Source organism: Oryctolagus cuniculus, chromosome 6 (genome assembly GCF_051225735.1).
Source record: "Oryctolagus cuniculus isolate XC-2025 breed Fujian yellow rabbit chromosome 6, ASM5122573v1, whole genome shotgun sequence".
In the NCBI taxonomy this organism is placed as follows: Eukaryota; Metazoa; Chordata; class Mammalia; order Lagomorpha; family Leporidae; genus Oryctolagus; species Oryctolagus cuniculus.
Genome location: NC_142872.1, coordinates 123,231,919 through 123,259,418, shown reverse-complemented (window position 1 = coordinate 123,259,418; position 27,500 = coordinate 123,231,919). Strand labels below are relative to the sequence as shown.

The window sequence follows — 27,500 nt, the reverse complement described above, 5'->3', positions numbered from 1 at the left end:
GAGAAAGTTTGCAAGACATTGGCATTGGCATGCCTTACACCTTACAAAAAATCAACTCACAGTGGATCAAGAATCTAAATCTACGACCCTCAAATTGCTAGAGGTAAGCATTGGAGAAAGTCTGAAAGATACTGGCATAGGCAAAGACTTCTTGGAAAATATGTCAGAAGCACAATTAAGGCAAAAAATAGACAAATAGGATTACATCAAGCTAAGAAGCTTTTGCACTGCAAAGGAAACAGTAAACAAAGTGTGGAGGCAACTGACAGAATGGAAGAAAATATTTGCAAACTATGCATTCTAGAAAGAGCTCCAGAAACAAAAACACAACAAAACAAACAATTCAGTTAAGAAATGAGCAAAGGACATGAACAAGCATTTTTCAAAGGATGAAATTCAAATGGCTGGCAGACACATGAACAAATGCTGAGGGTAATTAGCCACCAGGGAAACGCAAATCAAAACTACAGTGAGTTTCACCTCCAAAAATCAAAAAACAGTAAATGCTGGTGAGGATGTTTGGAAAAAGGTATCCTAATCCACTACTGGTATGACTATTATGGATGACAGCATGGAGATTTCTCAGAGATCAAAAATACATTTTCCATATGACTTGGCCATCCCACTCCTGGGAATTTACCCAAAGGAAATAAAATCAGCATATAAAAGAGTTATCCCCATGTTTATTGCAACTCAATTCACAATAGCTAAGATAAGGAATCAACTCAGATGTCCATCACATGAACTGGATAAAGAAAATATTGTATATATATACTCTGGACTATTATTAAGCCATAAAAAGAATGAAATCCTGTCTTTTACAAAAAAGTGGATGCAACTGGAAATCATTATGCTTAGTGAAATAAGCTAGTCCCAAATATCATATGTTTTCCTGGTTTGCTGCAACAAATATACAGAGTACAAAAAATGCATGTATATGAGCAAAATTGACATTTTGAGATTTGATTACTGTTTAAGCCCTTGTCTATACTCTTAGGATCAGTGGTTATTTTCTACTTACTACTTGTTTAATTCTTTAGTGGAGGGTTAAACTTATGATTCTAAAATAAACTGAAAATATGTCATCATAAAAGTTAAAAGAACAGATAAAAATGGAGGGGCTAGGAGTTTAGGCAGGCTGGAGGGTAGGGTGGGAAGTAACATTATGCGTTTAAATCTGTATATATGAAATATCTGAAATTTGTTTACTTTATATAAATTAAAAAAATAAGAGATTATAAAGCCACGTGTTCAGTTAAGGAAGACAGATTCAAGATTATATACTGTATGATTCCATTTATATGAATTTCAAGAACAAGAGATGTGATAATAATAATAATAATAAAAACATAGTTCTCCTGGTGGAGTCAGTTTGATTACAGGAGGTATAAGGAAATTTTCTAGGATAATGGGAATGCTTTGTGTTTTCATCTGTGTGATAATTTCCCATATTCATTTTCCACATATACATTTAGAAGTATATTTAAAATCTCTGCATTTAAAGAATGCCAATTAAATATCAAAAGTAGCATGAAAAATAATTTACTATATCTGAAAAATCAATAAGCATAAAGCAAAAGCAATGTCCATATAGCTAATCCTCAAGTCATGTTCTAACGTGGACAGTGAGAGAGAGAGAGAGAGAGACCTTAAAACCAGGAGAGAAAATTTTATCTTTTATCAAAAATGAAACTTAGCTCTTTTTTAATAAAAGAAAAATACATATATAAATCATTTATGAGATTTTTCTGCCATGAGCAATAATGGGCTTGGTGGATGGACTTCAAGGATGATTTTTGTTGTAATTAGTCCAAAATATAGTGAAAAGCCCATTTCTTTTTTCAATTATTTTATCTAGTAACTGCCACCAAAATACTTATCGATCTCTGAGAAAAAGTTTGTTTTCTTGGAGAATGTGTTTTAGACATTATTATACAGTTGCATATAAGCTTCAAAATGTGTACACAGCCACAAATAACTTCACATATTTCACTATAATTCAGAAAATTGCTTAGTAATTGTTTAGTATGTTTAGCAAATTCTAGCAGTTGTTATAATAATTGAGCTAGTATTTACAAGAAAGCATAATTATGAAGTAAAGGTAGCTATTCATCTGAATACAATTTTGAAAGGTAGTTTGACAAATTTTGTCATATAATTTTAAACCATGTTAATTTATATTTTCTTTGCATATATTACTAAAAGTATATTATAAACAAAGATGTATTTAGGAAGAAATAGGTAATGAATATTAATGTTAATTTTATTCCCACAAAAGTTTAGTTAACTATGTCCATTAAAATCAATTTTGTAGAAATTTTATTGTCGAAAAATTCTGTGAGGGTGAAAAAGTATACTTCTAGAGCAACAACAATAAGAAATAACAATTTTCTACATACCGTTTTCTCCATAGCATGCACCATGTAAGTTTAGTGAACTTTACTATAAATTCTATCAAATTAGAATGCAAAAAATTATTCATGCATGTTTCTATTAGTATAATCAAAATGCTTCCTGAAAAAATACTTATACTTGAAAACTATATGGCTCAAAATAAAATTTATCTTCTATGTCCTACAAGATCATAAAGAGATTATTGTATGTAATGTGAAAGTATGATTTTTATAATATAGATCAGAGGTCAGAAAACATTTTCTATAAGGAGCCAGATAGTTAATATTTTAAGCTTTGTGGTCTACACAGAATTTCTATTGCATAACCAGCAAACAACATATAAACATTCTTAGATTGTGTCTATGCATAAACAAGTTGCAGACTGGATTTGGTCTATAGGCCAAAATTTGTTAATTCCTGATGTAGATCACTATAGCCATCACTGTAACATGAAATCACTGGAAGAATCATCTAAAAATTTCAAGCCTTTCATTTTTACAGTCACCAAAATAGATTCTCCCCTCTAAAATTTCTTTTCTTGTTTGGTATCACCACTCTGACGCCAAGGGCAAACCTCAAGACTCAGTCACAATCAATATGAAGGGGAGGGGCTGTCCCTTCTCTCCCCTCCTGGTCACTCCTTCAAGTCCAGTTACTTTGCAAAACATCAGACCTCAGTCCTCCCTCATGAGTAACATGCCATAGTCACTTCTCCCTTTTTAGCCTCCTTTATTCCATTCAGCACTCTGACAATAACTGAGTCCTTCAGAAGAATAAAACACTGTAAGTAAATAATTTAGAATTTCTCTGTATATTGCTTGTTATACTAGATTTCTTCTGTTTGAGTTTAAAGTGAGTTTTGAGTACAATGTAAGGGCCTTATGGTCAAGGACTGGCTTCTTTTTTTCTTCCTGTGTACTGACGACAGCAAATGTCTCCTGCTCATGCTGGCTGTGTGCACTTGCAGGCAGCTCATGGAGCTGATTTCACTTTGAGCGCCATGGGAGATGAAGACTGCAGGGCAGTTGGTCTCTTGTGCTGTTTGAAGTATTTGGGAAGTGAGAACAAAGTGAAATGGAGACCTCAGAGTGGGCTGCCTCTGCCAAAGATGTGTGCTCCCCTTGTGTGGTGCAGAGCGGATGCTGTGAAGTGGCCGCACAGCCAGGAACTGTATTTCCCAGCCTCTTATGAACTTGAACTATGTGACTAGTTGTTACTAATGAAATGTGAGTGGAAATGAGGTAAGCCACTTCCAGAGCTGTCCCATGAAAGGCTCCCCCTATCCTCCCACCTGCCAGCTGGGTGTTGATGTTCAGGCCATAGTGAAAATCATGTTGGTGAAGAGTCCGTCAACTTGGATCCCTAAATAACTATGTGGAGCAGAGCTACACTGTAGATTGGGTGTTAAATGAGGAAAGAATCAATTTTTAATTGTGTTGAGCCATTAAATTTTGCAGGCTTATTTGTTTCAGCAGTTATCATTACCTTACTTAGAACAAAGGTTCTCTCTGTTACCACTGGAATGAACAGGACTCTGTTAGTCTGTTGGCTTTCAATAATGCTACAGAAAAGTCTAGAGACAATCTCATATATTTCTCTAGTTTGGGACTTGTTATATATTTACTTTTTTATCTATTTTTTTTTTTGACAGGCAGAGTAGACAGTGAGAGAGAGACAGAGAGAAAGGTCTTCCTTTTCTGTTGGTTCACCCGACAATGGCTGCTGCAGCCGGCGCACCACGCTAATCCAAAGCCAGGAGACAGGTGCTTCTCCTGGTCTCCCATGTGGGTGCAGGGCCTAAGGACTTGGGCCATCCTCCACTGCCTTCCCAGGTCATAGCAGAGAGCTGGCCTGGAAGAGGGGCAATTGGGACAGAATCAAGCACCCCAACTGAGACTAGAACCCGGGGTGCTGGTGCCACAGGTGGAGGATTAGCCTATTGAGCTGCGGCGCTGGCCTAAATATTTACTTTTAAGTTAAATTCACTTCCCTAGAAATAACTGGGGTCTTGACAATGCTTTTATCAACATGTTAATCATAAAAATGCTTAACAAATCCTTTGAAATCGGCTGTATCATGCACAACATGCAGTTTTTTTTTTTTTTTTTTTTTTACAGGTGAGATAAGGAACAACTGTAAAACAAAAAGCTGGTGTTTCGCCTTTCTGGGGATTTGTTCTTTCTCTCCCTGAGTATGCAGTGTAGACTCGCCATTTGCATGGAGGCACAATTGTATGAAGGCTACACGGATATCAGCAAGATGAACCAGTTCTGTCACTGTGTATGTGTATCTCTGCCAATCTTTTAGAAGTTTAAAATCAAGTCATTTCTGATTTCATCCATGTATTTGATATGCTACAATGAATGTCAAAACCTTATGGAGAAATCAACCTTCTTTCAGATCTAGGAATTTCAATGGTGAGAAAATTTCAAGTTGGAGCCACTGAAGTTTAAATCCAACCAGACTTTGGAGTAAAGTATATTACAGTGAATGAAAGAGCTTTAGAATACTTCTTTTAGATATTGTAGGGTTTTTTTTTATAAAGTCCAAGATATATAGAATTCAAAACTCTTCCTTAAAAATAATTCAGTTACTCTTTCTGCCCTGAGGGCGAAGCCCAAACTTCAAAGCAAGATTGATATGCCCTGTTCAGACCCCTGTTCACCCCTCTATAGTCTATGCCCCTGCCATCATGCATCTTGCCTTCCATGTAGTCACCCTCAGTTCTTTCCTGTTGCACTAGGATGCAGTATTGTCTCTCATCTCCAGCTGTTGCACAGACAGTTCCCTCTACTAAGGTGTAACACTCACCTCCTCCCTCCTGCCTCTTTTCTTTAGCTTATTTCTACTCAGTTTTCAGGTATCAGATTGCGTGTCACTTCTTCACTTGAGAAGCTTATTCTGATTGTTCTTCAAAGCCAGGTTAGGTAAGCTTCTGGTGTCTTCCAGCAATATTTTACATGATCAGAAGATTTAACATCTTATATTATAATTCAGTTGGTCCATAATATTTCTGATCTCGTACATTTTGCTCTATTAATGATTACTCTTGGGGCTGGTGTTATGGCACAGTGGGTTAATGCCTGCAATGCTGGAATCCCATGCCAGCATCTCATGTCGGTACTGGTTTGATTCCTGGTTGCTCTACTTCTAATCTAGCTCCCTGTTAATGTATCTGAGAAAGCAGCCGAAGATGGCCCTAATCCTTGGGCCCCTGCACCCACATGAGAGAGCCGGATGAAGCTCCTGGCTCTTGACTTCAGTCTGGCCTATCCTTGCTTTTGTGACCATCTAGGGTGTGAATCAGAAGAGAGAAGATCTCTGTCTCTTCCTTTCTCTAGAACTTTGCCTTTAAAATAAATAAATACATACAAAAATAAATCTTTTTTCAAAAGTTCTTTTTGTGTGTATGTGCTATTATTCTCCCTGTCCCCTATGTTAGATATGGTCTTGTATTGCTGAACATGATCCTCCACAATCACCTTTTTGCTTCAGGCTACACACTTGCCTAATGCTAGTCTGTATCAAGCCAGGCTCTCTCTCTATTTTCCCAGGTATGAGACCCCTGGATGCTGCCACTCTCAGCACTGTTACAGCAATGATCTTGGTCGACGCAAGGCCTCATGACTTGGTTCTCAAATTTCAGGACTTCTAGGGAGATCTGGGACACTGAGGTATGGAGGAATGGAAGTGGGCTTAGTGGGGAGACACGATGTTTACCTATTAGTAGTTCCATGTTACACATGGGTACAGCAAAACTAGAAAGACTAAGAAAGAGAGAGCTTGGCAGCTGGGATTTTCTAAGGCTACAGAGAGAGAATTAGAAGTGAGAAAGCCCTTAGCTCCAAACTGCAGAATCCTCAGTTTACCAGTGTAGTCACGGTTACAGGGCCAGAGGAAGCAGTTTTATGTAAGGGGTATTTGCCAGGGTCAGCCAACCCCAAGTATTGTTGAGAGTCTCAACTGGGATAATTAATGGGAAATTTTTTATGCTGATATGACAAGTGCAAATGCCCAGTGAGCCAGGGCAGAGTTTTTACCTTGTGTAACTGATAATACTGGGAAGCACCAATTCCACCTTGTTCCTCTGCGGTCCACAGCACCAGGCGCAGAGTCCTCTTTGGACGCAGACCTGGGAAAAGTAGTAAAAAAAAAAAAAGAAGGCATATTTCAGTTGATTTGATTTTTTTAAACAGCAGGGTCTCTCATCTCTTCCTGCTTCAGAGTAAAGCTGACATAGCAGGGGAGCAACTTCAGGGCTGATGTCCACGGCAGGTTAGTGGTAAAAGAGGTTGTAACAAATGCTATCTGCAGGCCATGAAGAGACAGCATCAAATCCTATTCTTAACTGAGATTTCTGCTCAGCAGGACCCAATGTATGGTCAAGTTCAGTGAGATATTAGAATTGTATCCAGAGCCGGTGCTACGGCTCAATAGGCTAATCCTCTGCCTTGCGGCGCCGACACACTGGGTTCTAGTCCCTGTTGGGGCGCCGGATTCTGTCCCGGTTACCCCTCTTCCAGGCCAGCTCTCTGCTGTGGCCAGGGAGTGCAGTGGAGGATGGCCCAAGTGCTTGGGCCCTGCACCCCATGGGAGACCAGGAGAAGCACCTGGCTCCTGCCTTCGGATCAGCGCAGTGCGCCATTGGAGGGTGAACCAAAAAGCAAAAAGCAAAAAGGAAGAGCTTTCTCTCTGTCTCTCTCTCTCACTGTCCACTCTGCCTGTAAAAAAAAAAAAAAAAAAAAAAAAAAAAAAAAAAAAAAAGAATTGTATCCAGAAGATACAGTTAGGAGAACCCTAAGCAGACCATGGGACCTTCCAATGATCTTAACTGAAACCAAATCATTTAACTGTACTTTAAAATAAATAGTCCGAGTCCACAAGTATAGCTATCTGTCCATGCTATCCTCAGGAAAGTAATAACTGAAAAACAGATGAAACATTTATGCTTACCTAAGTCAGCTTCTACTTGGAAATATAAGGTCATTTGTGTAAGGTCAATGAAAATTAATTGGATGGGGATGACATTTATTCACCTTATTATTGCACAAACAGCTTGGTGGCAATTTCATTGACTTGTGATAAACAAATTTGTATAGACAGTCACTAAATTATTATGGTTCAATTTACATTTTTTAAAACTTTAGGATGGTATGAAAGTCAAACACATTCAGTAGAAAGTATACCCGAGATTTGAATTTGAATCATTTCCTAGGTTAGCAGTTTGTAGTGCCACAGCTCCTACTCAGCCTCCAGCCACAGGAGGACACAATGACTCCCTGCAGGGTACTGTGTTGCTAAGCAGGGTGTGCTGTACGTTAGGTGTATTACAGGCATTTTTGACTCATGATATGTTCAGTTAAGAGTGGGTTTATCAGGATGTAATCCCTATCGGCAGCAGAGGAGCATCTGTGTCTTGAGTTATTGAAGTTAATGGCAAATCTGGAAGATCTAGAATTATTCTTAAAATAATTATTTTATTATCATTGTTGAGTAAAAGTTAAGTATAAGGAAGCTATGCTTTCTGAATATAAAATATCTGGTAAGACAGTGCAGTAAAAATGCCCCTTTGTGACCAAGAATTAAAATGTGCTCTATTCAATGGGTCATCAAAGAAGGAGGTACCTTTCTCTGAAGGGAGGAGAGAACTTCCACTTTGACCATGGCCTTGTCTAAATATGATCAGAGTCAGTGAACTCAGGGGGCTTCCATAGCCTTGGCAGCTCATGACAAGAGCCTAGGGTGATTACTGATGCCATAAACAAGAGTGTCAATTTGTTAATTCAACAACAGGAGTCACTGTGCACTTACTCCTCATGTAGGATCTCTGTCTTTAGTGTGCTGTACATTGAGATTTAATGCTATAACTAGTACTCAAACAGTATTTTTCACTTTATGTTTCTGTGTGGGAGCAAACTGTTGGAATCTTTACTTAATGTATGCTAAACTGATCTTCTGTATACAAAGAGAATTGAAAATGAATCTTGATGTGAATGGAAGGGGAGAGGGAGTGGGAAAGGGGAGGGTTGCGGGTGGGAGGGACGTTATGGGGGGGGAAGCCATTGTAAAAAAAATGTGCTCTATTCAGATTGGATGATGTCATTTCTGAGAAATATCAAAGGCAGGAAAGGTGAAGCTGGACTTAAATCTTCAGAAGAGGATCTATCTTCCCACTCCTTACTAAGGAGCCTTTGGGAAAGACTGAAAAGTGATTTGACTGGATTTGAGATGGACACCCCACAAATCTCAAGGATAACCTGTACCTGCTGGGAACTGTGGCCTTAATGGCAAATACCCCCAAGACATGGAGCTCTCGTGCTGTCCACTCTAGGCACTGACAGACATTCTCCTTTCATAACCCTGGTACCAGGGAGCTGCAAACAGGAGCTACGTTTTTCACTACATTAAATATAAGTCATGAATCACATTATGCTGGAGCCCTTTAGCATCACTGAAAGAGCACAGGTATGGGACACAGGCTGGCCCATGTTCCAGTTACAGCTTTGACAAGTCCTTTCTACCTCCAATGCCACAGCAAATCCCACTGGCTTTTCTGAGTAAGTCCAAGCAGAATCCAAGTTCTCAACGTTGTTATCACTTTTTTCCAGGCCTCCACTCTCTGTTGCCTGGACTGGACTGGTGCAGCTGCCTCTTAACTGAACTGGTCTTGCTATATCCTCTTCTCTCTGCAGGGGATGTTCCACGCTAACAAGAAGCACCTTTGTGAAGCTTAAGTCAGATCCTTAAGTCAGATTCCTCCCTTTTCCTTTTTTTTTTTTTTTTTTTTTTTGTTAAAAAAGATTCTATTTTTATTTTATTTGAAAGGCACAGTGACATAGATGGGGGGAGGAGTGGTAGATCTTCCATCTGCTGTTTCACTCCCCAAATGGCTGCAATGGCCGGGGCTGGGCCAAGTTGAAGCTAGGAGCCAGGAATTCCATTCAGGTCTCCCATGAGGGTGGCAGAGGTCTGAGTACTTGGGCCATCCTCTGCTGTTTTTCTTAGGCACATTACCAGGGAGCTGGATTGGAAGCAGAGCACCTAGGACTAGAACCAGAGCCAATATGGATACTGGCATTCCAGGCAACAGCCTAACTACTGTGCCATGATGCTGGTCCCCCAGATCATGCCCTTTCTCAGCCCAAGAAGTCCAACCACTAGAAGTAAAGTAGCTGAAAGGCAAAGATTTATGCGTTCTAATTCACAGGGATGTATGCTCAGTATCTAGATTGTTTGGCACGTATTAGGTGCACCTGATGAATAGCTACTTACAAAATAAATGAATACAAAGCTTGGAATCTTGACTAGAGTAAAATTCAAAGCCATTTCCCCAACCTCATCTCCTAAAACGTCTGATACCTCATTCTCAGGCAAGGCGTTATATTTGAAAAAGGAAGACAGATCTGGTGAATCCTTCTGTTATCAGAGACTAGCTGTGTAACCGCCACATTATTGATCTACCTATGTTTCAGCCTCCTTATCGAAGAGTGGAAATATTAAAAGCCTATGCCATAACTCTTTCATGGGGTGGTTGTGAGGATTAAATGAGATGTGATAATATATGTAAGACAACTTTGTGCCTAGCATGCAATCAACACTGAATAAATGAACTACAAAACTACATGATGAATATCCAGGCACAGAGCACACTTTTGCATGTACAGAGAAGGGGCATCTACCTGCCCAGGCAGGAAATCCTTTCAAAGGCCTCTGAGCACGTGGAGAAGACTCTAGGAGTGCCCATTCTGCTCTGCATTCCCATTCCTAGCACAAACTTCAACAATCATTTGAGAAAGGAATCTAATCAGGTTTTCTACAGATCTCTAACTTTGTTTTTTCTAGAAGAAATCTGCTTAAAGTTGATTTAAATCAAATGATGTTTGTGGCACTTGAAAAAATGGCAAAGGATAATGCACAATTGTCATACGCCATAAATGAAAATTCTAGGCAATTAAAAAAATCTGTAGGAAAGAAAAAGAAAAAGACATACTTTTCTTTTACATATCTCTGCACCTACCAGCCAAAGAGTACTGAAGTACTACAGTGATGGAATTCTCTAAACAAAGACAAACGGTTCAGGCCATAAAAATCTACTTTTTAAAAGCAAATGCGTTGACTATTTCTTTAGATTTTGTGTGCTGCTTGACAGTCATTATCACCCAGGAATACTCTCCTTCACCTTTCAAATCTTCCAGGTGGCATGATGTCATTGTAAGACAACAAAGAAGTAATTGACTTGTAGTGGGGAACGCTGCAGCCTCCAAACAGCAACAGCCTAACTGTCAGGTGCTAGAGACTAACAGAGCCTCTCAAACCCATGAGAACCTCAGCACCCATAATCTCCTACTCCATGAAGTGAGGTGCTTGGCAGAGGTGAGGAACCCAGTGGTTTAGCAAATACTTAGCTGAGCCCAAAGTCTCTCTTTTCACTCTGACAAACTCATTGTCCCAAAACTTAAGAGAAATCTGACTTCGTTCAAGGACCAGACCCTAAACCTAGTGTGGAGGTGTGGTCCCCAGGCCTTCAAAGTCCACAATGACAACATGGATCTTAGAAGCATAGGCCATAGCGTCCCACTGAGCTGTGTTTCATTTGTGGCTCTGTCACTTCTGGTTTTGCAACATTGGGTTAGGTAATCCATCTCTCTTGGCCTAAGATTCTGCAATTATACATTAAGGAAATTGAAAACTGCCTCAATGGAATGTTAAGAAATTTAAATGAGACAAGGTATGTAGAAGGCACATGGGCGCAGCAGGTTAAGCTGCCACGTATGATGCCCACATCCCATACTGGAGAGCCAGTCCAAGTCTCTGCTGTCTGCTTCCTATTCAGCTCCTTGCTAATGTCTCTGGGAAGCAGTGGATGATGGCTCAAGTACTTGAATTCCTGCCACCTCCCTGGGAAACCTGGACAGAGTTCTTGGCTCCTGGCTTCAGACTGACCCAGTCCCAACTGTTATAGCCATTTAGGGAGTGAACCAGCAGATAGTTCACTTTCTCTTTCTGTTGCTCAGCCTCTCAAACATATAGATAACAAATAAATTTAAAAAACAAATGAGATAAGGCAAAAATAGATATATACTAGCACAGTGGCACACAGTAGATTTTCAAGAATTGTTTATTATCTCCTCGCAATATCACTGTAGACAACTTTTCAGTCTGTGCCAACATCACCAGAGAGAGCTTGTGGGAGGAGAAGGACGGGAATCATGCTCCTGCTGCTTCCTTTGCAGGAGCTCAGAATACCTCTGTTTACACAGAACAGAGAAAGACATGCGACCTCTTTCAGTGTAAAGTGTTCCCTCATTCCAGCACATGGCATATCCAAATCCACATACACTGGGGCAGACTCCTCACTTCTCAAGTGAGAGCCAAGACGACGTTTTATTTTCTGGATTAACTGAAAGACTAACTATACTGGAAAATTGAAGGAAATCACTGTAAGGATATTAATATTTTAAAATGCTAAACTTATTGTGTAGCTGAAATTTGAAGTGTTTTTTTTTTTAAGATTTATTTATTTATTTGCAAGTCAGAGTTACACAGAGAGGAGAGGCAGAGAGAGGGAGAGAGGGAGAGAGGGAGAAAGGGAGAGAGGGGGAGGGGGGGAGAGAGAGAAATAGAGAGAGAGAGAGAGAGGGTCTTCCATCCGTTGGTTCACTCTCCAATTGGTTGCAACAGCTGGAGATATGCTGATCTGAAGCCAGGAGCCAGGAACTTCTCCCGGGTCTCCCACGCGGGTGCAGGGGCCCAAGGACTTGGGCCATTTTCTTTTGCTTTCCCAGGCCACAGCAGAGAGCTGGATCGGAAGTGGAGCAGCCAGGACTCAAACCTGCGCCCATATGGGATGCCGGAGCTTCAGGCCAGGGTGTTAACCTGCTGTGCCACAGTGCCGGCTCCTCTAAGTAGTTTTAAAAGTCAGGAATTTTAGGTTTATAAATAACAACAAATATAATAATAAAGCAATAACAGTAGCAAAAAAGCAAAAAACCAAATTGATAGGAGCTCCAATGAAGGGAATTCATTTTGTGGTAGGATTGGAGTACATAAATAGCTCAGTAGTAATTCTAGTTCCTACACCTGGCCCTGGGTTGTGTGATAACAGGTCCAGTCCAAGGTATGCACATGAAGGAAAGCTTTAGAATTGGAGGAGAGGGGGAGGCCCTACCTAGTTTTAGCTGGTTAGGAGTCAGGTTTCAGTGAGGTTAGGCTAAGGAAAAGCAATTTGTTTAATAGAATAATGAAATTACCCAGAGAGCCCTTGACTTCATGAAATTTCTATTAAGACAAACAGTTCATGGCATCATGATTCTCCTCTAAACAAACAAAAACTACCAATAACATGTCTGACCTTTGTTTTGGTTTATGAAATATGATGTATGTGCATTTCATTCACATTTCATCCAGAAGAATAACAATGCTGGGGGCAAACAGTGCCTATGAGATAAGATGAAAAATAAGTTGAGACTTTTTTTCCTTATGCTTGAATTTAAAGGCAAGAGGCTAAGAGAAGACTATAATTAAGCTGATAAACTGGAAAAGCCAGTTGATTGCCTTACCCTTTCACCAAGAGAAGGCAAAGCAACATAAACTTGACTTACAGCAGGAAAACTCCTATTAATCCTGCCATGTAGATCATTTTCCCTAATCATGAATTCTAAAGAACACTATTTGTTAATGCATATTGACTCACACTGCCATTTACTATTACATTTCTAGCACTCTAGAACTATGTATAAGTTCTGTTCTCTCCCTTTTGTGACTTAAGTTTGCAGAGAAAATGACTTTTCCTTAAATATACTCATTTTCCACAAAAGTGCACTAATTCACAAATACATTTGTTGTCCAACCCTCTTTTAACAACAGTTTGGAAGAGAATGCCTACATTTAAAGAGAGTTCTATTCCTGCTATAAACTTGACTAATACAAGTGTGTCATCTGAGTTACAGAAATTAATAATGACATGGTGGCATATGAATTGAATGAGAAGACATACCAAGACATACTGGTTAAATGTGTCAGGGTTGAGACCTATTTCCACTTTGGGCAAGTTACATTATTTGTCATATTACATATGAGCCCAATATCATTGATTTTTTTAAATAGGGAGGCATGGTTAAACAAAGATTATTTTGGTGAAGTAAATTTCAAGTATTTCTCTTTATAGGCAAGAACAAAAAAATCACATCAAAGAAGACCTTCATTCGTGGAATCAGTATCTTTCTGAGTTATACAAATACAAAGAAGCTAGGCATTTTTATGGGAGCACTGGGCTCCCATATCAACAAGTGTTTTCGAAAGTCCTTTGTGCAGAGGTAGGTATTGTGGTTCAGCGGATTAAGCCCCTGTGTTCCATATCAGAATGCTGGTTTGAGCCTCGGCTACTCCACTTCTGATCCAGCTTCTTGATAGAAGCTTCCTGTACCTAAGAAGGCAGTAATGATAGTCCAAGTATTTGGGTTTCTGCCACCCTTGTGGGAGAGCCAAATGGAGTTTCAGATTCATCGCTTCAGCTTGGCCCAACCCTGACTATTGAGGCTATTTGAGGAGTAAACCAAAGGAAATAAGATCTCTTTCTCTCTTTTTCTGCCACTCTGCTTTACAAACAAACAAATAACTCTTAAAAATAAAATGAAGCCTTTCTTGCAAGCTGCCACTCTTGGGTCCCCTAGAGAAACTACCTAGACACTGGGCAGGAGAACAGTGTGACAAAGGAGCCTGGCATCTTCTGGGAAGACACTTGTTTCCTAGCATTGTGGGCTGGCGATGAGAGACTTGTTGGGTCTGGGTGACGTGGACTAGTTGACAGGCAGCCTGTTTACTGGACAAAGACTCAGCTTTTTTCCACAACAGAACAAACACACACACAAACACACAAAGATTTATTTCAGAAGCTCAACCGGCTTGTGGGGGGGGGGGTAGAAGTGGGAGAAGAGAGAGGTGTGGGGGTGACAGCTCTCCCTTCACCCACCTAGTGCATTCTTAATGGGTGTGCCCCTGACAGACGTGGCCAGGAAGGGGCTCTGGACCCCACACCACATGTTGGTCTGGGCTGTTGACCCAATCATGTTTAACATGATTGCCTAAGTTTCTAGGGGGAGGACTAATTTCGGCCTAGCCCAAGGCAAACTCCAGAAGCAGCCACCCTGACACATGGATTATGATTTAGGAAACAATGGCAGAGGACAGAAATATAAACAAAGGGGGTTGTAACCCTGTTGTTCCAAATAGGCACCGGTGTGACATGGATGTAAAATGATGCCATGCCAAAGCCAGAGACCTTCAGTCCCAGGTGATACGGGGGGAACTAGGGAGGATGGTAGGGATAAATAAGCAAGATTTTCCTACAACTTCTGTCTCTGCAGCCTTGTACTGTAACTCTATCCCCTTATGTGTATGTCAATCCAGTATGCCTATTTTTCCATGATGTACTTGAATTTCATCCAGGATTGAGAAAGAGGGGACACCAGGATGGTCATGTGCCAAAAATCTCCCAGAAAACCCCACCTCAAACCTACTCCCCACCCCATAAAGAGAACTGTTACACAAAGGGGTGGCTCTTTTGGTTTTTGGCTCTTCCTTTGCCTCCTCCCATGCTCTCTCCTCATAGGCAACTCCCTGGCACTCTCATGGGTGTCTCCTCATGGTATTTCCTCATGGGGTTGCTCACGCCCATGTGTAAATGTGTTGTGACTCTCTCTCTTTAAATAATTCTTGCTGTCATCTGCGCACCTTACTTAATGCATCTGCTTTGAATTCTTATCTCATATGTGGGCAGGAACTTGGAATAAAACCGAGAATCACATTCCCATAATGCAGGCAGATCCAGCTACAGATTCTGGAGGACAACTGACCTATTTGGCTTGAGTTAAGTCCCAGGGTTCAGGGACAATTCAGAGGCAGAGGGAGGGACCTTGAGAGGAGATAACAGACTTCCTGTTAATAAGCCCTGTGGAGGCTTGTGTGATTAACTGTAAAGTAGATTAAAGAGATGTGATAATATTTATAATCTATGTTTGTGGAACAGGTCATAACCATTGTAATTTCCATAATTCAAAGGGAACAGTCCTACCTCATTATGATGATGAGGATTCTATTAGCAAGGAAAATCACTGTTAATCATTAGTGAAGCAGAAACACTGTGATTATAAGTATGTGGAGGCCATTCTGGCCTAACCCAATTTTCCACACTCTTTTGCTTCGGCCTCTCACCCTGAGCTCTATCTATACACTTCCCTCCTGACGGTTCCTGAACATGGACGCTAACTTAGATTTTTGGTCCTTTATCTCTGCTCTTCTTCCATCTAGAATGTTGCTCCGCCTTTTCCCCCTGGCAAAATCTTACCATTGCAGTATCACTTTCTCTGCTGAGGCCTCCCTAACTCAAAGGCAAGGCAGGCTGCTTCTTTCTCAGTGATCTAGAAATTCCCACACACCTCTCTTCATTTTCTAGCAGACTGAAATGTTGCTCTTCCCACTAGACCATTAATTTTTGGAGATGTACTCACTCCTCTTCTTTAATAATCTGGACCAGTACCTGACATTTAACATGTGCTGGACAGACGTTTATTGATTGACTGACCGAATGAACATGAATGCATTTATATAAGCATAAATAAAAAGTACTACTTTTCATCTAATCTATCGCATACTGGTACCTATACAGTTCAGAGAGGTAGGTAAGACACGTTCTTTTTGTAAGACTAAAGCCCAATAGCACAAGTGAAAACACAGCAGTAAAGATAATTAAATTTCTTTCAACTTCAACGTTTGCTCAAGTTACTATTACATTGCCTACTTTTGTAGCACAGCTTGGGTCTTGTCAAACTTTAGTACATCACAGCTCTTGTTGAGAGAGTCATTAAATAAACATATAATAGTTACAGAAATCTTTCCAAAAGCTAACTGAATGAAATTATAGGTATCTGTATTTGTCTGACAACTCTTTTGGTACTTTGAAAATTTTCTGAATATAAAAATAGCATATGCTTTTAAAATATAAAACTAAGAAATAACAAGGAAAAATAACCTATAAGCATATTGTATTTCCTTATAGTTTTGGCATACAAACATATGCATACAAATATGTTTACAGAAATTATATATATATACACATATATACACAGTGACACTTTTTAAAAAATATTTATTTATTTATTTATTTGAAAGTCAGAGTTACACAGAGAGAGAAGGAGAAGCAGAGAGAGAGAGGTGTCTTCCATTCACTGGTTCACTCCCCAGTTGGCCATACTGGCCGGAGCTGTGCCCACCGAAAGCCAGGAGCTAGGAGCCTCTTCCCAGTCTCCTATGTGGGTACAGGGGTCCAAGGACTTGGACCATCTTCTACTGCTTTCCAAGGACACAGCAGAGAGCTGGAGAGGAAGTGGAGCAGCCAGGACTCGAACCAGCGTCCATATGGGATGCTGGCACTGGAAGTGGTGTCTTTACCTGCTATGCCACAGTGCCAGCCCCTCAGTGATACTTTATAAATAGTTTTGTATAAGGGAACTTTTAAAACTTCATGAAAAAGTGCATTTTATAGAAAAACTGCATGGTCACAAAATTTTTTTGCACTAAAATAAGCTTATTTTAAAATTCCATTTTCCCATTAATTTTTCAAATTATATTTGTACCAATTTTTTCACTTAAAATCATGTCAGTATGGTCTTTCTATACTATAATCCATAACCAGTTATATAATATTATATACTAGTGCATATAATACTTAATCAATATATAATAATAAATTATACTCAATAATCAATTAAAAATGGTTCTTAATTTTTTTACTAGTCTCTTATTATTGGACATTTCAGATTTTTATTGTTAAGGTGAGTTTTTTTTAAGATTTTATTTATTTATTTGAAAGGTAGAGCTATAGACAGAGATAGGGCAAAACAGAGAGAAACATCTTCCATCCTCTGGTTAACTCTCCAAATGGCTGCAACAGCCGGAGCTGAGTCAATCTGAAGCCAGGAGCAAGGAGCTTCCTCCTGGTCTCCTATATGGGTACAGGGGCCCAAGTATTTGGACCATCATCCTCTGCTTTCCCAGGGCATAGCAGAGGGCTGGTTTGGAAGACGAGCAGCAGGACAGAAGCTGGCACCTATATGGGATGCTGGCAAGGCAGGTGAAGATTTAATCTACTGTGCCACAGCACCAGCCTCTAAGATGAGTCCTTAAACAGAGAATTACTAAGTCTAATGTTATAAGCATTTTAAGGCTCTTGACACATGTAACCAATACACTAAGAAAGGTTACCATTTTATAATTTTTTAAAAGATTTATTATTTATTTATCTAAAAGGTATAGTTACTAATAAGGAGGAGGAGGAGGAGAAAGAGAGAGAGGAGAGAGAGCGAGAGAGCGAGAGAGAGAGCCTCCATCTGCTGGTACACTCCCCAAATGGCTGCAATGGCCAGGGATGGGCCATGCCAAAGTCAGGATCCTGGAACTTCATCCATGTCTCCCACATAGATGCAGGGGCCCAGGTACTTGGGCCATCCTCTTCTACCTTCCTAGGTACATTAGCAGGGAGCTGGATCAGAAGTGGAGCAGAAAGGTCTGGAACCAGTACCCACACAAGATGCTGGCATTGTGGGTGGAGACTTAACCTGGTAAGCCACAACACCGGTCCCCAATTTATATTCTTACCAGTACTTTTACTTATTGCAGAGCTTTAAATATTATTGCTTTTGTTTTAAGTGTCATATTTTATATTTTTCTCTACTACATTCTACTCATTTTCTTTTTATTTATTTATTTTTTTGACAGGCAGTGTCCACAGTGAGAGAGAGAGACAGAGAGAAAGGTCTTCCTTTTCCGTTGGTTCATCCCCCAATGGCTGCTATGGCCGGCGCACCATGCTGTTCCAAAGCCAGGAGCCGGTTGCTTCTCCTGGTCCCCCATGTCATCCTCCACTGCACTCCCGGGCCACAGCAGAGAGCTGGCCTGGAAGAGGGGCAACCGGGACAGACTCTGGTGCCCCGACCGGGACTAGAACCCGGGGTGCTGGTGTCGCAGGCAGAGGATTAGCCTATTGAGCCGTGGCGCTGGCCCATTCTACTCATTTTCAATCAAGACAATTACATATGCACATGCATATACAATCTACAGTGTATTTTAACTTGAGAGAAATGTTAAGTTTATATCTTATGCCTGATTAGAGTTAAGACATGTAAACTTATTTTTCTTAAATTGCCTGAGTAGGGATCTTTTATCAATAAATTTCTTATATATAGTTAGATTCATGTAGTGATCGCAAGCCTGATCTGGTATGTATGTATGAGTTTATTTATTTTTAAAGTTTATTTACTTGAGAGGTAGAGAGAGAGGAGATAGAGTTCCCACCTGCAGCTGTTGGGGCTGGGATGGGGCTGGGTTGGGTCAAAGATAGGGGCTTGAAAGGCAACCCGGGTCCCTGACACAGGTAGCTGGGACTCAGTTATTTAAGCCACCACTGCCTTCCCAGGGTCTGCACTGGCAGAAAGCTGCAATCAGGAATTAGGAGCAGAGACAGGAGTCAAACCCTGGTACTCCAACATGGGATGCAGATGTTTCAGGACTTCAAAATATATTCTTTTTCCCTGTCATTATTTATAGTGCTTTTAGGTGGAAGGAGAAATTGAGAAGGCTGGTAAATGATAGATTTGAACTCCAGTCACACTTTTATTAAGAGCAAAAACATCTACTACTGAGAAGTTCAAATAAACAGTGCAATTTTTAAGAAAATGATGGTAAATCAAGCACAAGTAGTATCTAACCCCCTTTTAAAAATTTACATTCACCAATGTGGCCCTTTAAATTGTATTTCTTGTGAAAATGGAGCTGTGTGAGGAAGAATAACAATGATTGTACTTGAATCAGGGGTTATCAAAAAGTAATGCATCTCCAACAAGCAACTGAGATGAGAAATTTTCTGGGATCCCCTTTTCAATGCCAAACAACAGATGTGAAGCATCCACTGTTTTACAAACAGCCTCCATCATTAAGTTGCTTCTCTTAATAATTTGAAATGTTCTTTTTTTGTGGCTATAGTGGAGAAGTTGTCTACATTTTGAAAGACTTTCCATATGTTTAAAATTACTAATGAGGTAATTGATACATTACATGAAGCTTACGATACTTTATAATAAAGGATTAAACCTTGAGTCCTGTATTATTTTGAGTAATAAATTGTAATCTTTTTTGTTGTTGTTTCCATTTATGTTTCTGTTTTCAGATCACAACACATTTGGCAGTACTAATCCACTTAGTTTTGAACAAAAAAACACATTTTCTTGAACCCTGCTCCATTCTTATCTCTCAAAGTGATGGCTGAATACACTTGCTAAGCGAAAATGTCCCTGTGAAAACAGCAAAATCATCAGAATGTCTCTAGAACTTCCCCCTTCCTCCCCATCCCTGCTGTGGCTGCCATAATTTAAGCTTTCGAGTTGCAGCAAGTGCCAACTAACTGCTTCTTCCAATCCTGTCCATGAAACACAGCCAGATTCAGCTTAGAATCTGCTTTGGACATGTCAGTGGCTGCGTGGAAACCTAGACGCACTCCCTATCTTCTATGGTAATAGTTGGCCTCCAACTTTTTGAATATGCATTTCTATCAATAAAACAATTTTGAACATGAATCACAGATGTATACTTATATATAAAATAACACATACACTATTAGTATACAAGAAATTACCGGTAAAATTGAATGCTTTTATGTAAAGAAGAAGTATTTTTCTATACTCAGATTTTCCTATGCTCTGGGAGGCTACTGCTCTCTGGGATAGACCTTCCTGTTCAGTGTGGCATTTCAAAGCCCTGTTGCAATCTGCCTCTCCAGATGAACTTCAGTTTAACTACTCCCCTTCCCAGGGCCCTATTCCATGTAAGTTGGCCCCCTCACTTGCTTCCCATTTTTGTGTGTGTTTTTTTTTTCTGATTATTTTTACCTCCTTGCTTGTCCTTCCTTTTTATCTCAATTTTCTTAAATACTAACTACCATTGAAGATCTAGTTCTAATTTCTCTTGCTCCTCTCTTTCCTTCCTCTGAACTTCAAAGCTGTCATTTTCCCTTTTGTTCATTGGGAAGTTAATCATGATTAATGCACTCTCTGCTTTTGGTATTCACACACAGCCCCTGGCAAATCAAAGAGCCCTATGTATATTATAGTCATTTTATAGATTAGAACACCTAAGAGAAATTGTTTTAAGCTGCAACAACAGAGATACAGATTAGATAAACAAAAAGAACTTGTGGGCAGAGGATGTTTTTAAACATTAAACCAGTGATCAGTTTCATTTGTCACAGAGTAAAGCCTGGAAATGAGGCTAGCCTTGGGAGGTGGGGTGGTGGAAATACACTGGGACATCTGAATCCTTGTGAGACCTGCTATAGTATACATGGTCAGCCTACCAATACCAAGCTCTGCCCACAGGGATGTGGGGCAAGCATTTCTTCAAGAGAAGTATATAACCTCCCACAGGTTTATCTCAAACATTTCATTCTTCAATTATTGAAAGTGTATTTTCAAGGTAGATGAAAACTTAGAGCAAACTCAGGGGTGTTTACATGAAACTTCAATGGTTCAAAGTTTGTGACTCACATAGGCAAGGTAATGGGTTCTCCAAACTGTGGGGCATTAGCTTTTTCAGGTCATTCTGACCCATCTTATTTATAAAAGTGATTAGGGTAAGGCAGAAATGTTATATAGTCTGTTGAAAGTATTTATGGAAGCTTGTAAAACTTAACTTAAAATCTCCGGGGATTATTGCTTTAGAGAGACTCCCCAAGTTTATCTGCTGCCCTCCCAGGGTCACGTTTACAAGGGTGTCTTCAAGTATGTGGACATTCCACTTTCAAAATGAACCCAAGTCCATGCAGAGTTATGGTTTTAGTGTGGGAAGGAATGTAATGTCTCCATTCTTAGCATTTTCCCAGGACCCCCTGTCCTCAAACCTCAAAATCAATACACTAGACTTTTCCCTGTATAGACACTAACATTTCAAGAACATTATTTCCCACATTTACACTTAGTAAAACATATCTCTGTCCATCTTGAATGCAAAAGCACACACTTAAAACTTTTACTCCATAAAAGAAGTAAAAAAAAAAAATGTAATAGGACACATGAACCCATAAACCAACAATATCCATTTGAACTAACTGAAATTAAAAAATCATTAAAAAGAAATAAAAAAGATTAAATGGAATGAAGTTACTCAAAATATCAGATTCATTTATCCAACAACTATTCCTGGTCCAAGAACTGAAGGATCTGGGGCTCTAGAGAACAGAGAGTAAGAAGTGCCCACATTATCTTACCATTACCATCACAGTTATTGTTGTTGTAGATGCTTTGAATTCATCCAAAGGAAAGGTGATTGTTTAAAAATTCAGTCACCATGTTCTGGAGAGGGGGAGGGACACACACACAGAGAGAGAGGGAGAGGGAGAGAGAGAGAGAGAGAGAATGAATGAGTGGGGTTTAAGAGGAAAACGGAAAAGTAGAGGTAGAATAGAAAAGCAATAATGAAAAGGATTGGAGAGCAACAGCATAGTGGGGAAAGCACATGCAGCCTCATCAGTGCAAGTTTAGAGATGACCAGCATTCCGGGCAAGATGAGGGGAGAAGGAAACAAAATGGACCACGCATTTGGTACCTGGCCAGCTACAGTTCTGTGATGTTTCTGGACACTATCTCATGTAATTTAGAAACAGTAGCTCATTTAATTCTGCAAAGCAAATAGTATTGGTTGCTCTCTTAGAAATTATGAAACTGAAATGCGGAGAAACTGAGTCATTTGCCCCATTCTACGTGGCTCATAGGAAGTGACAGAGCTGGGAGGCAAACTCGGACTGTCAAAGGTCTAACGCATTCCCTCAACTGTTTCATGCCACTGCTTTTACAGAAGAGAAGCTGCATGGAAGGTTCTGACCAGTCCTGTGCAAGCTCTACCTTCCTCTGTCATTTGTATTTGAAACTCTCACATTACAGACTGTCAAATCACAAAGCCACTGTATCTGTCCCTGTTACCCAGGAGGCCATGTTAGCGCCTATTAGATTCCATACTAAACTGTCCAATTTGAAAGAAACAAAGTAGCAAGAATATGACTTGTAGATATTAGGTTGGGAGTATGTGTTTGAACAGTGGGTTGAAAGCTGGGAGCAACAAAGGATACTTTCCATGATCATGAAAATTAGCAATCAGTCCCCAAAACACTCAGAAGTTGACCACTGGAACATCTAGACTTACAGCCACAAGAAGGACAAAACCTTGAATCATTAGATCTAAAAATTATTAACTTAAAGTAAGTAGGAGACAGAGAAGACCTATTTTCCAGCTTGGTTTTTCAAGACTCACTTGCATTTCAGCAGATTGAGCTCCAGAAAAAAAATTAAAAATGAATCTATAAACTGGTAAGCCTACCATCTACTTAGAACAATCAAATGCATTCTGGGCACAGAAAAATCATAGAAATACTATTGTCAAGATTTGATCAAGCTCAAAATAAGCTCCAAAGGGGTGCGTATATATAAAATTCATTGTCAAAAACAAATCCCACTGGAAGCCCAAAACTTGTCATAGTAAGATTATAGGGGACTTCAATTCTTTTTTTTTTTTTTTTTTTGGACAGGCAGAGTGGATAGTGAGAGAGAGACAGAGAGAAAGCTCTTCCTTTTTGCCGTTGGTTCACCCTCCAATGGCCGCCACAGCCGGCGCGCTGCGACCTGATGCACCACGCCGATCCGAAGGCAGGAGCCAGGTGCTTCTCCTGGTCTCCCATGGGGTGCAGGGCCCAAGCACTTGGGCCATCCTCCACTGCACTCCCTGGCCACAGCAGAGAGCTGGCCTGGAAGAGGGACAACCAGGAAAGAATCCGGCGCCCAGACCGGGACTAGAACCCGGTATGCTGGCGCCGCTAGGTGGAGGATTAGCCTATTGAGCTGTGGCGCCGGCCAGGGACTTTAATTCTTCTAAGGAAAAACTAATTTTGAACATCAAGGTTTTACTTTTCTCTGCCAAGAGGGAATTATACTAAAGGTAGAGTCATCACTGAGTTTAGGAGCAGATCTTGAAGTAAGGCAGGTGCTCAAGGAGTGGACTTATGAAGAACGACCTAACTGTTAAGGTATTTATGGTTCCACCGATGCTGCACTGGATGCAGCTGGCCAAGTGGAGAGGAGGTGAGGCTGGAGGGAGGAGGATCAGAGTTTACTGGGTACTTAACACTATGCCAGACACTATGCTATGTTCTTTCCAGACATTATCTCATTTAATTTTCATAACAATTCTCTAATACTTGAGAGTATTATGATGCCTGGGGGTATTACCCCCATGTTACAGAGAAGGTTAAAACTGTACAGTGTCACAGAGTTAGTCAGTGCTGGAGGCTGGATATGTATCCCAGTTATCCCAGTACCTGCACCCTTCCAACTAGACAACCCTGACTCAGGTCCCGTTAAACAGAGAATATTCTCTGACAGATGACTAGAATAATTTAGGACAAATACTAAGAGATGGGTGGACCATAGGGGCTGGACTTTAGAACAATGAGGAGGTACAGGAATGAATTACTGTACTGAGACATCAGTGTCCGATCACAAGGCAGCAGCAGCAGCTCAGCAGGCCACAGGCTCTGTTCTCAAGTCTCTTTAATGGAATTGATCATGATCCCACCTTCTACCCCTCCTCATGTGTCCAAGACAGTCTTCCCAGGGAAAATTGATGACTGAGGATAAGGCATAGTGTGAGGAAGGAAAGAAGCAGTATGAAGGCAGACACAAGGTACAGCACAGCAAAACAAATTCCACCATACTGTGACATGTAGAAATCACAAAACTTGTACAAATAACATTGTGAGCTGAGGCCATAAGGCCATTATCTCCCTTCCTCCACTACACCCTATTCACAGCCTTCTTATGAAAGCTCTCAAACTGTTCCAAACTGAGCAGGGTCACTCTCTGCCCAGACTGACTGACTGAATGAAGGAAAATTGGGAAGAAAATTCACAAAGAAAAATGACTTGAGATATAGATGATATAAATACAATATAGACATGCTTAAGACCTATTTCAAATGGTGAAAGGGAGCAATCTGTATCTTTTCAAAGAATATATATAATAAAGATAATCTTTTTAAAAGGATATTAAAAAGAGGATTTTTTATATAGATGAATAATCCTTCATATAAAAATCAGTGGCCATACACAGCACTACCACAGACTGAAGGAAAGGTATGGACCCCTTACTCTGCTACTTCCTGCACTTCTTGCCAATACCACTCTGGTAGACTAGACTCACTTCTCAGACTCTACCCACCTTCTACATAAGGAAAAATCAGATACAAAATGGAGGAGAGGTGGTGGAAGGTAGTAAGATGAAGTAGAATGAATGCTGGAACTAAGACTAAGCATAGAATCAAAGAATCCAGAGAGGAAGGTGTCAATTTTGCCTGGCTCTCTGGGGCAGCAACAGGTGCACTGTGGTTGCTAGGGGCTAGCACAGAGTTCATGCCGAGAGAAAATAATGCCACACAGTGGATGCACTGGGACCTCAGTGGCAGGCTGTGCGGAGGCTGCTGGTACAGACTGAGCAGAGTCTGTCATGGATGGTAAAGCAGTCTTGCCACTGACACTGTGTGTAGGATCAGATGGGATCAAAAGCCGGGGTCAGTACATGGCTGAAACCTCAGTAGACCAAGCCAGCAGCAAAGAAACAGTCATGTGAACAGCAGACAACAAAACAAACCCGACCTCATGGTGTCTTGCTGACCTGGATGCAGACAGGAGGATAAAGACATTCGGTAATAGGAAAAGAAGGATAGCGTTTGCTGAGTACTAGTACATGCCAGGCCCTATGCTGAATTCATGGCATGAAGTAGTTCCTTTAACTTTTCTTGGCTGGATTTCACAATAATATGATAATGTAGTTTTTACTATTTTTGGGACTTTACTGATCAGGAAGCTGAGGCTCAGGGAAGTGAGGTAACTCAGTCATGGACCCATACATAATAACAGGTAGAGACAGGTCTTGAACCTGTGTCTTCCGAGCCCCTGGTTTAAGCCTCTATTCTCCATGTGGGTCTCCTCAGTGGGATGACTCATGTGGGGATAAGTCCTGTGGGAACCTGGCACAGAGGAAGATGATAACAATTTCACTGGAGTCGCACCCACAAGACTCCAATGAGAACAAGTTCATTCTTGGCCAGTCACAAAACTGGAAAATGAGGAATCCAGTCCAAAGGAAGAGCTATTCTTTTGGCACCAGGTTCATTCTGGCTGCAAGTTGAAGATACATGTGTTCACATTTGTATAAACAGATACTGTAAAGTGTCCAAGCATAAACTGACACATTATCAGAGATGACTGGGCTGTCAATTCCAGTTTCCTGCCTCTCCTTGGCTCGATTCACCACCACATTGCTTAAATCTATTTCTGAGTACTGGGGATCGATAGCACCAAGCATCTAATTGTTATGAGCAAATGATTTCATCTTTAAGTTCTTCAAATGATGGCTAGCATTAAAAAGAGTTTTAAATAATAAAGACATCAGATCATTTCCTCAAGCCTTGGACTTCACAAGAAACTAACACCCCACCCATCCCAACACACATATGTTCAAGTACTCTGTACAGTAACAATGTTGATTTATTCATTTGTGAGCCTTGAACCTGGAGTATTTTGGGTCAACTGCCTAATCTAATCTGAGCCAGACTATTTTACTGTTCCAGTACGAAATAATAGCACCAGAGTAAGCCTCATTGTGCCTAAGAGACTGCAGGTATTAAATGTTAAATAAATAAGACTTAACCCCACCAGTGTTCCTCAGCCCACTTATTTTTAGCATTAAAATTGTTCCTTCACTCTCCTGAAGTTCCCAAACAAGAAAAATGGCCCGTTCTTTATTATAAGCAATAAGAAATTCTTCTCCCAGCTAGAAACGCATGCCATCACCCAAAGTGAAGTTTTATTTCAAGAATTAGATCACCATATGCTCTAAACCACAACTGTGTCCTGGCTGCCTGTGTTTTTTTGGGGGAAGTAATAGTGCTTTGAAACTTTACACACATTTATCATTTGAGAGAGAGTTCATTGCGTTGGCTTTTGAGTAAGTAAAGGATTTTTCTAAAGACAGTGTCAAATAGCCCGTGATTACTCCCATTCTGCAGTGCTAATCATTATCTGCCATTACCAGGCTACAACAGTGTCAGCCTTGAAAACAGCCACTTTATGAGTCAGGAGGCAAGCAGGTTTGCAGTGGCATTTGCATGTGTCATTTTATTGTGGGCAGTACCTGTGGCATCTCTGCATGGCAGGCCTGCTTTTATCAGCTGCCAGGGGCTTTGTGGGAAGTTACCAGCACTCAAGGCTCTAACTGAAAAAACACTACACAGCTTCTGTTAAAATAGCCAGACGTCAAAAATCAAACCATGCAGAAAACTGTTGAGCAAAACTCCAAATGAAATGGAAGATGCATTTCTCTTAATAGAAGCTCTGCTTTGTCTGGAACTGGCTGTTAAAGACATTGGTGTCTTTGGGGCACATACAGAGTTCTACTGAAGAAAACTCTTCAAACAAATAAACTTTTGGAGGGATGGGAGAAAGCAAGATTGGGAACAGTAGTGTGCTTTTTAATGATTGAGGCTGAATATGCCTTCCTCCGGTTTTCTTTTATGTGTTTTCATAAAACATTTTTCATGTTCTCCTACTATTTTGCAGAGGCTTTTTTTTTCTAATATACTTAGGATGCCAAACTAAAAAGAGACTCTCTGCCCCCGTGTACTCTATTTAGTTGAAAGACAAGTTTCAACTCTTCCACACAGGAAAGTGAGCCAGCAAGCTGCCACAGGAGTCAGGTAACAAAGGGCTCCCTTCAGAGCCTGTCAATTTCCAGGCTCCTGGGCTTCATGACCAGATAAGTCAGTTCTGGTGCACCTGGGTCCTCGTGGGCTGCCAACAAGGACTCTCCAAAACACATCAGAGATCCAGCCACTGCATTTACATTTTAATAAGTATTTTGTTCTCATTACTTTTTTCCTATTCGTTCACAGGGCTTCTAAGAAAGGGAGAGACAGTAATAATCAACTTAAATAGCGTAATCAGATAGGGCCAATTT

The 27,500-nt window shown here is 40.4% G+C and overlaps 1 protein-coding gene and 1 long non-coding RNA gene across 5 annotated transcripts in view; one reads left to right on the top strand and one right to left on the bottom strand.

Annotated features, from left to right (window-relative positions):
• Positions 1-27,500, bottom strand: part of CPQ (carboxypeptidase Q) — a 601,598-nt gene that overhangs the window by 126,110 nt on the left and 447,988 nt on the right. For all 4 annotated transcript variants that reach the window (XM_089336354.1, XM_051844650.3, XM_089336355.1 and 1 more), the window contains exon 6: positions 6,435-6,526. In XM_089336354.1, the coding sequence (XP_089192480.1) occupies positions 6,435-6,526 (92 nt within the window). The remainder of the gene's footprint in view (positions 1-6,434; positions 6,527-27,500) is intronic.
• Positions 3,061-5,782, top strand: LOC103348094 (uncharacterized). Its single transcript, XR_516530.5, has 3 exons — positions 3,061-3,177; positions 3,362-3,635; positions 4,512-5,782. It is a non-coding gene; the product is annotated as an uncharacterized LOC103348094 (long non-coding RNA).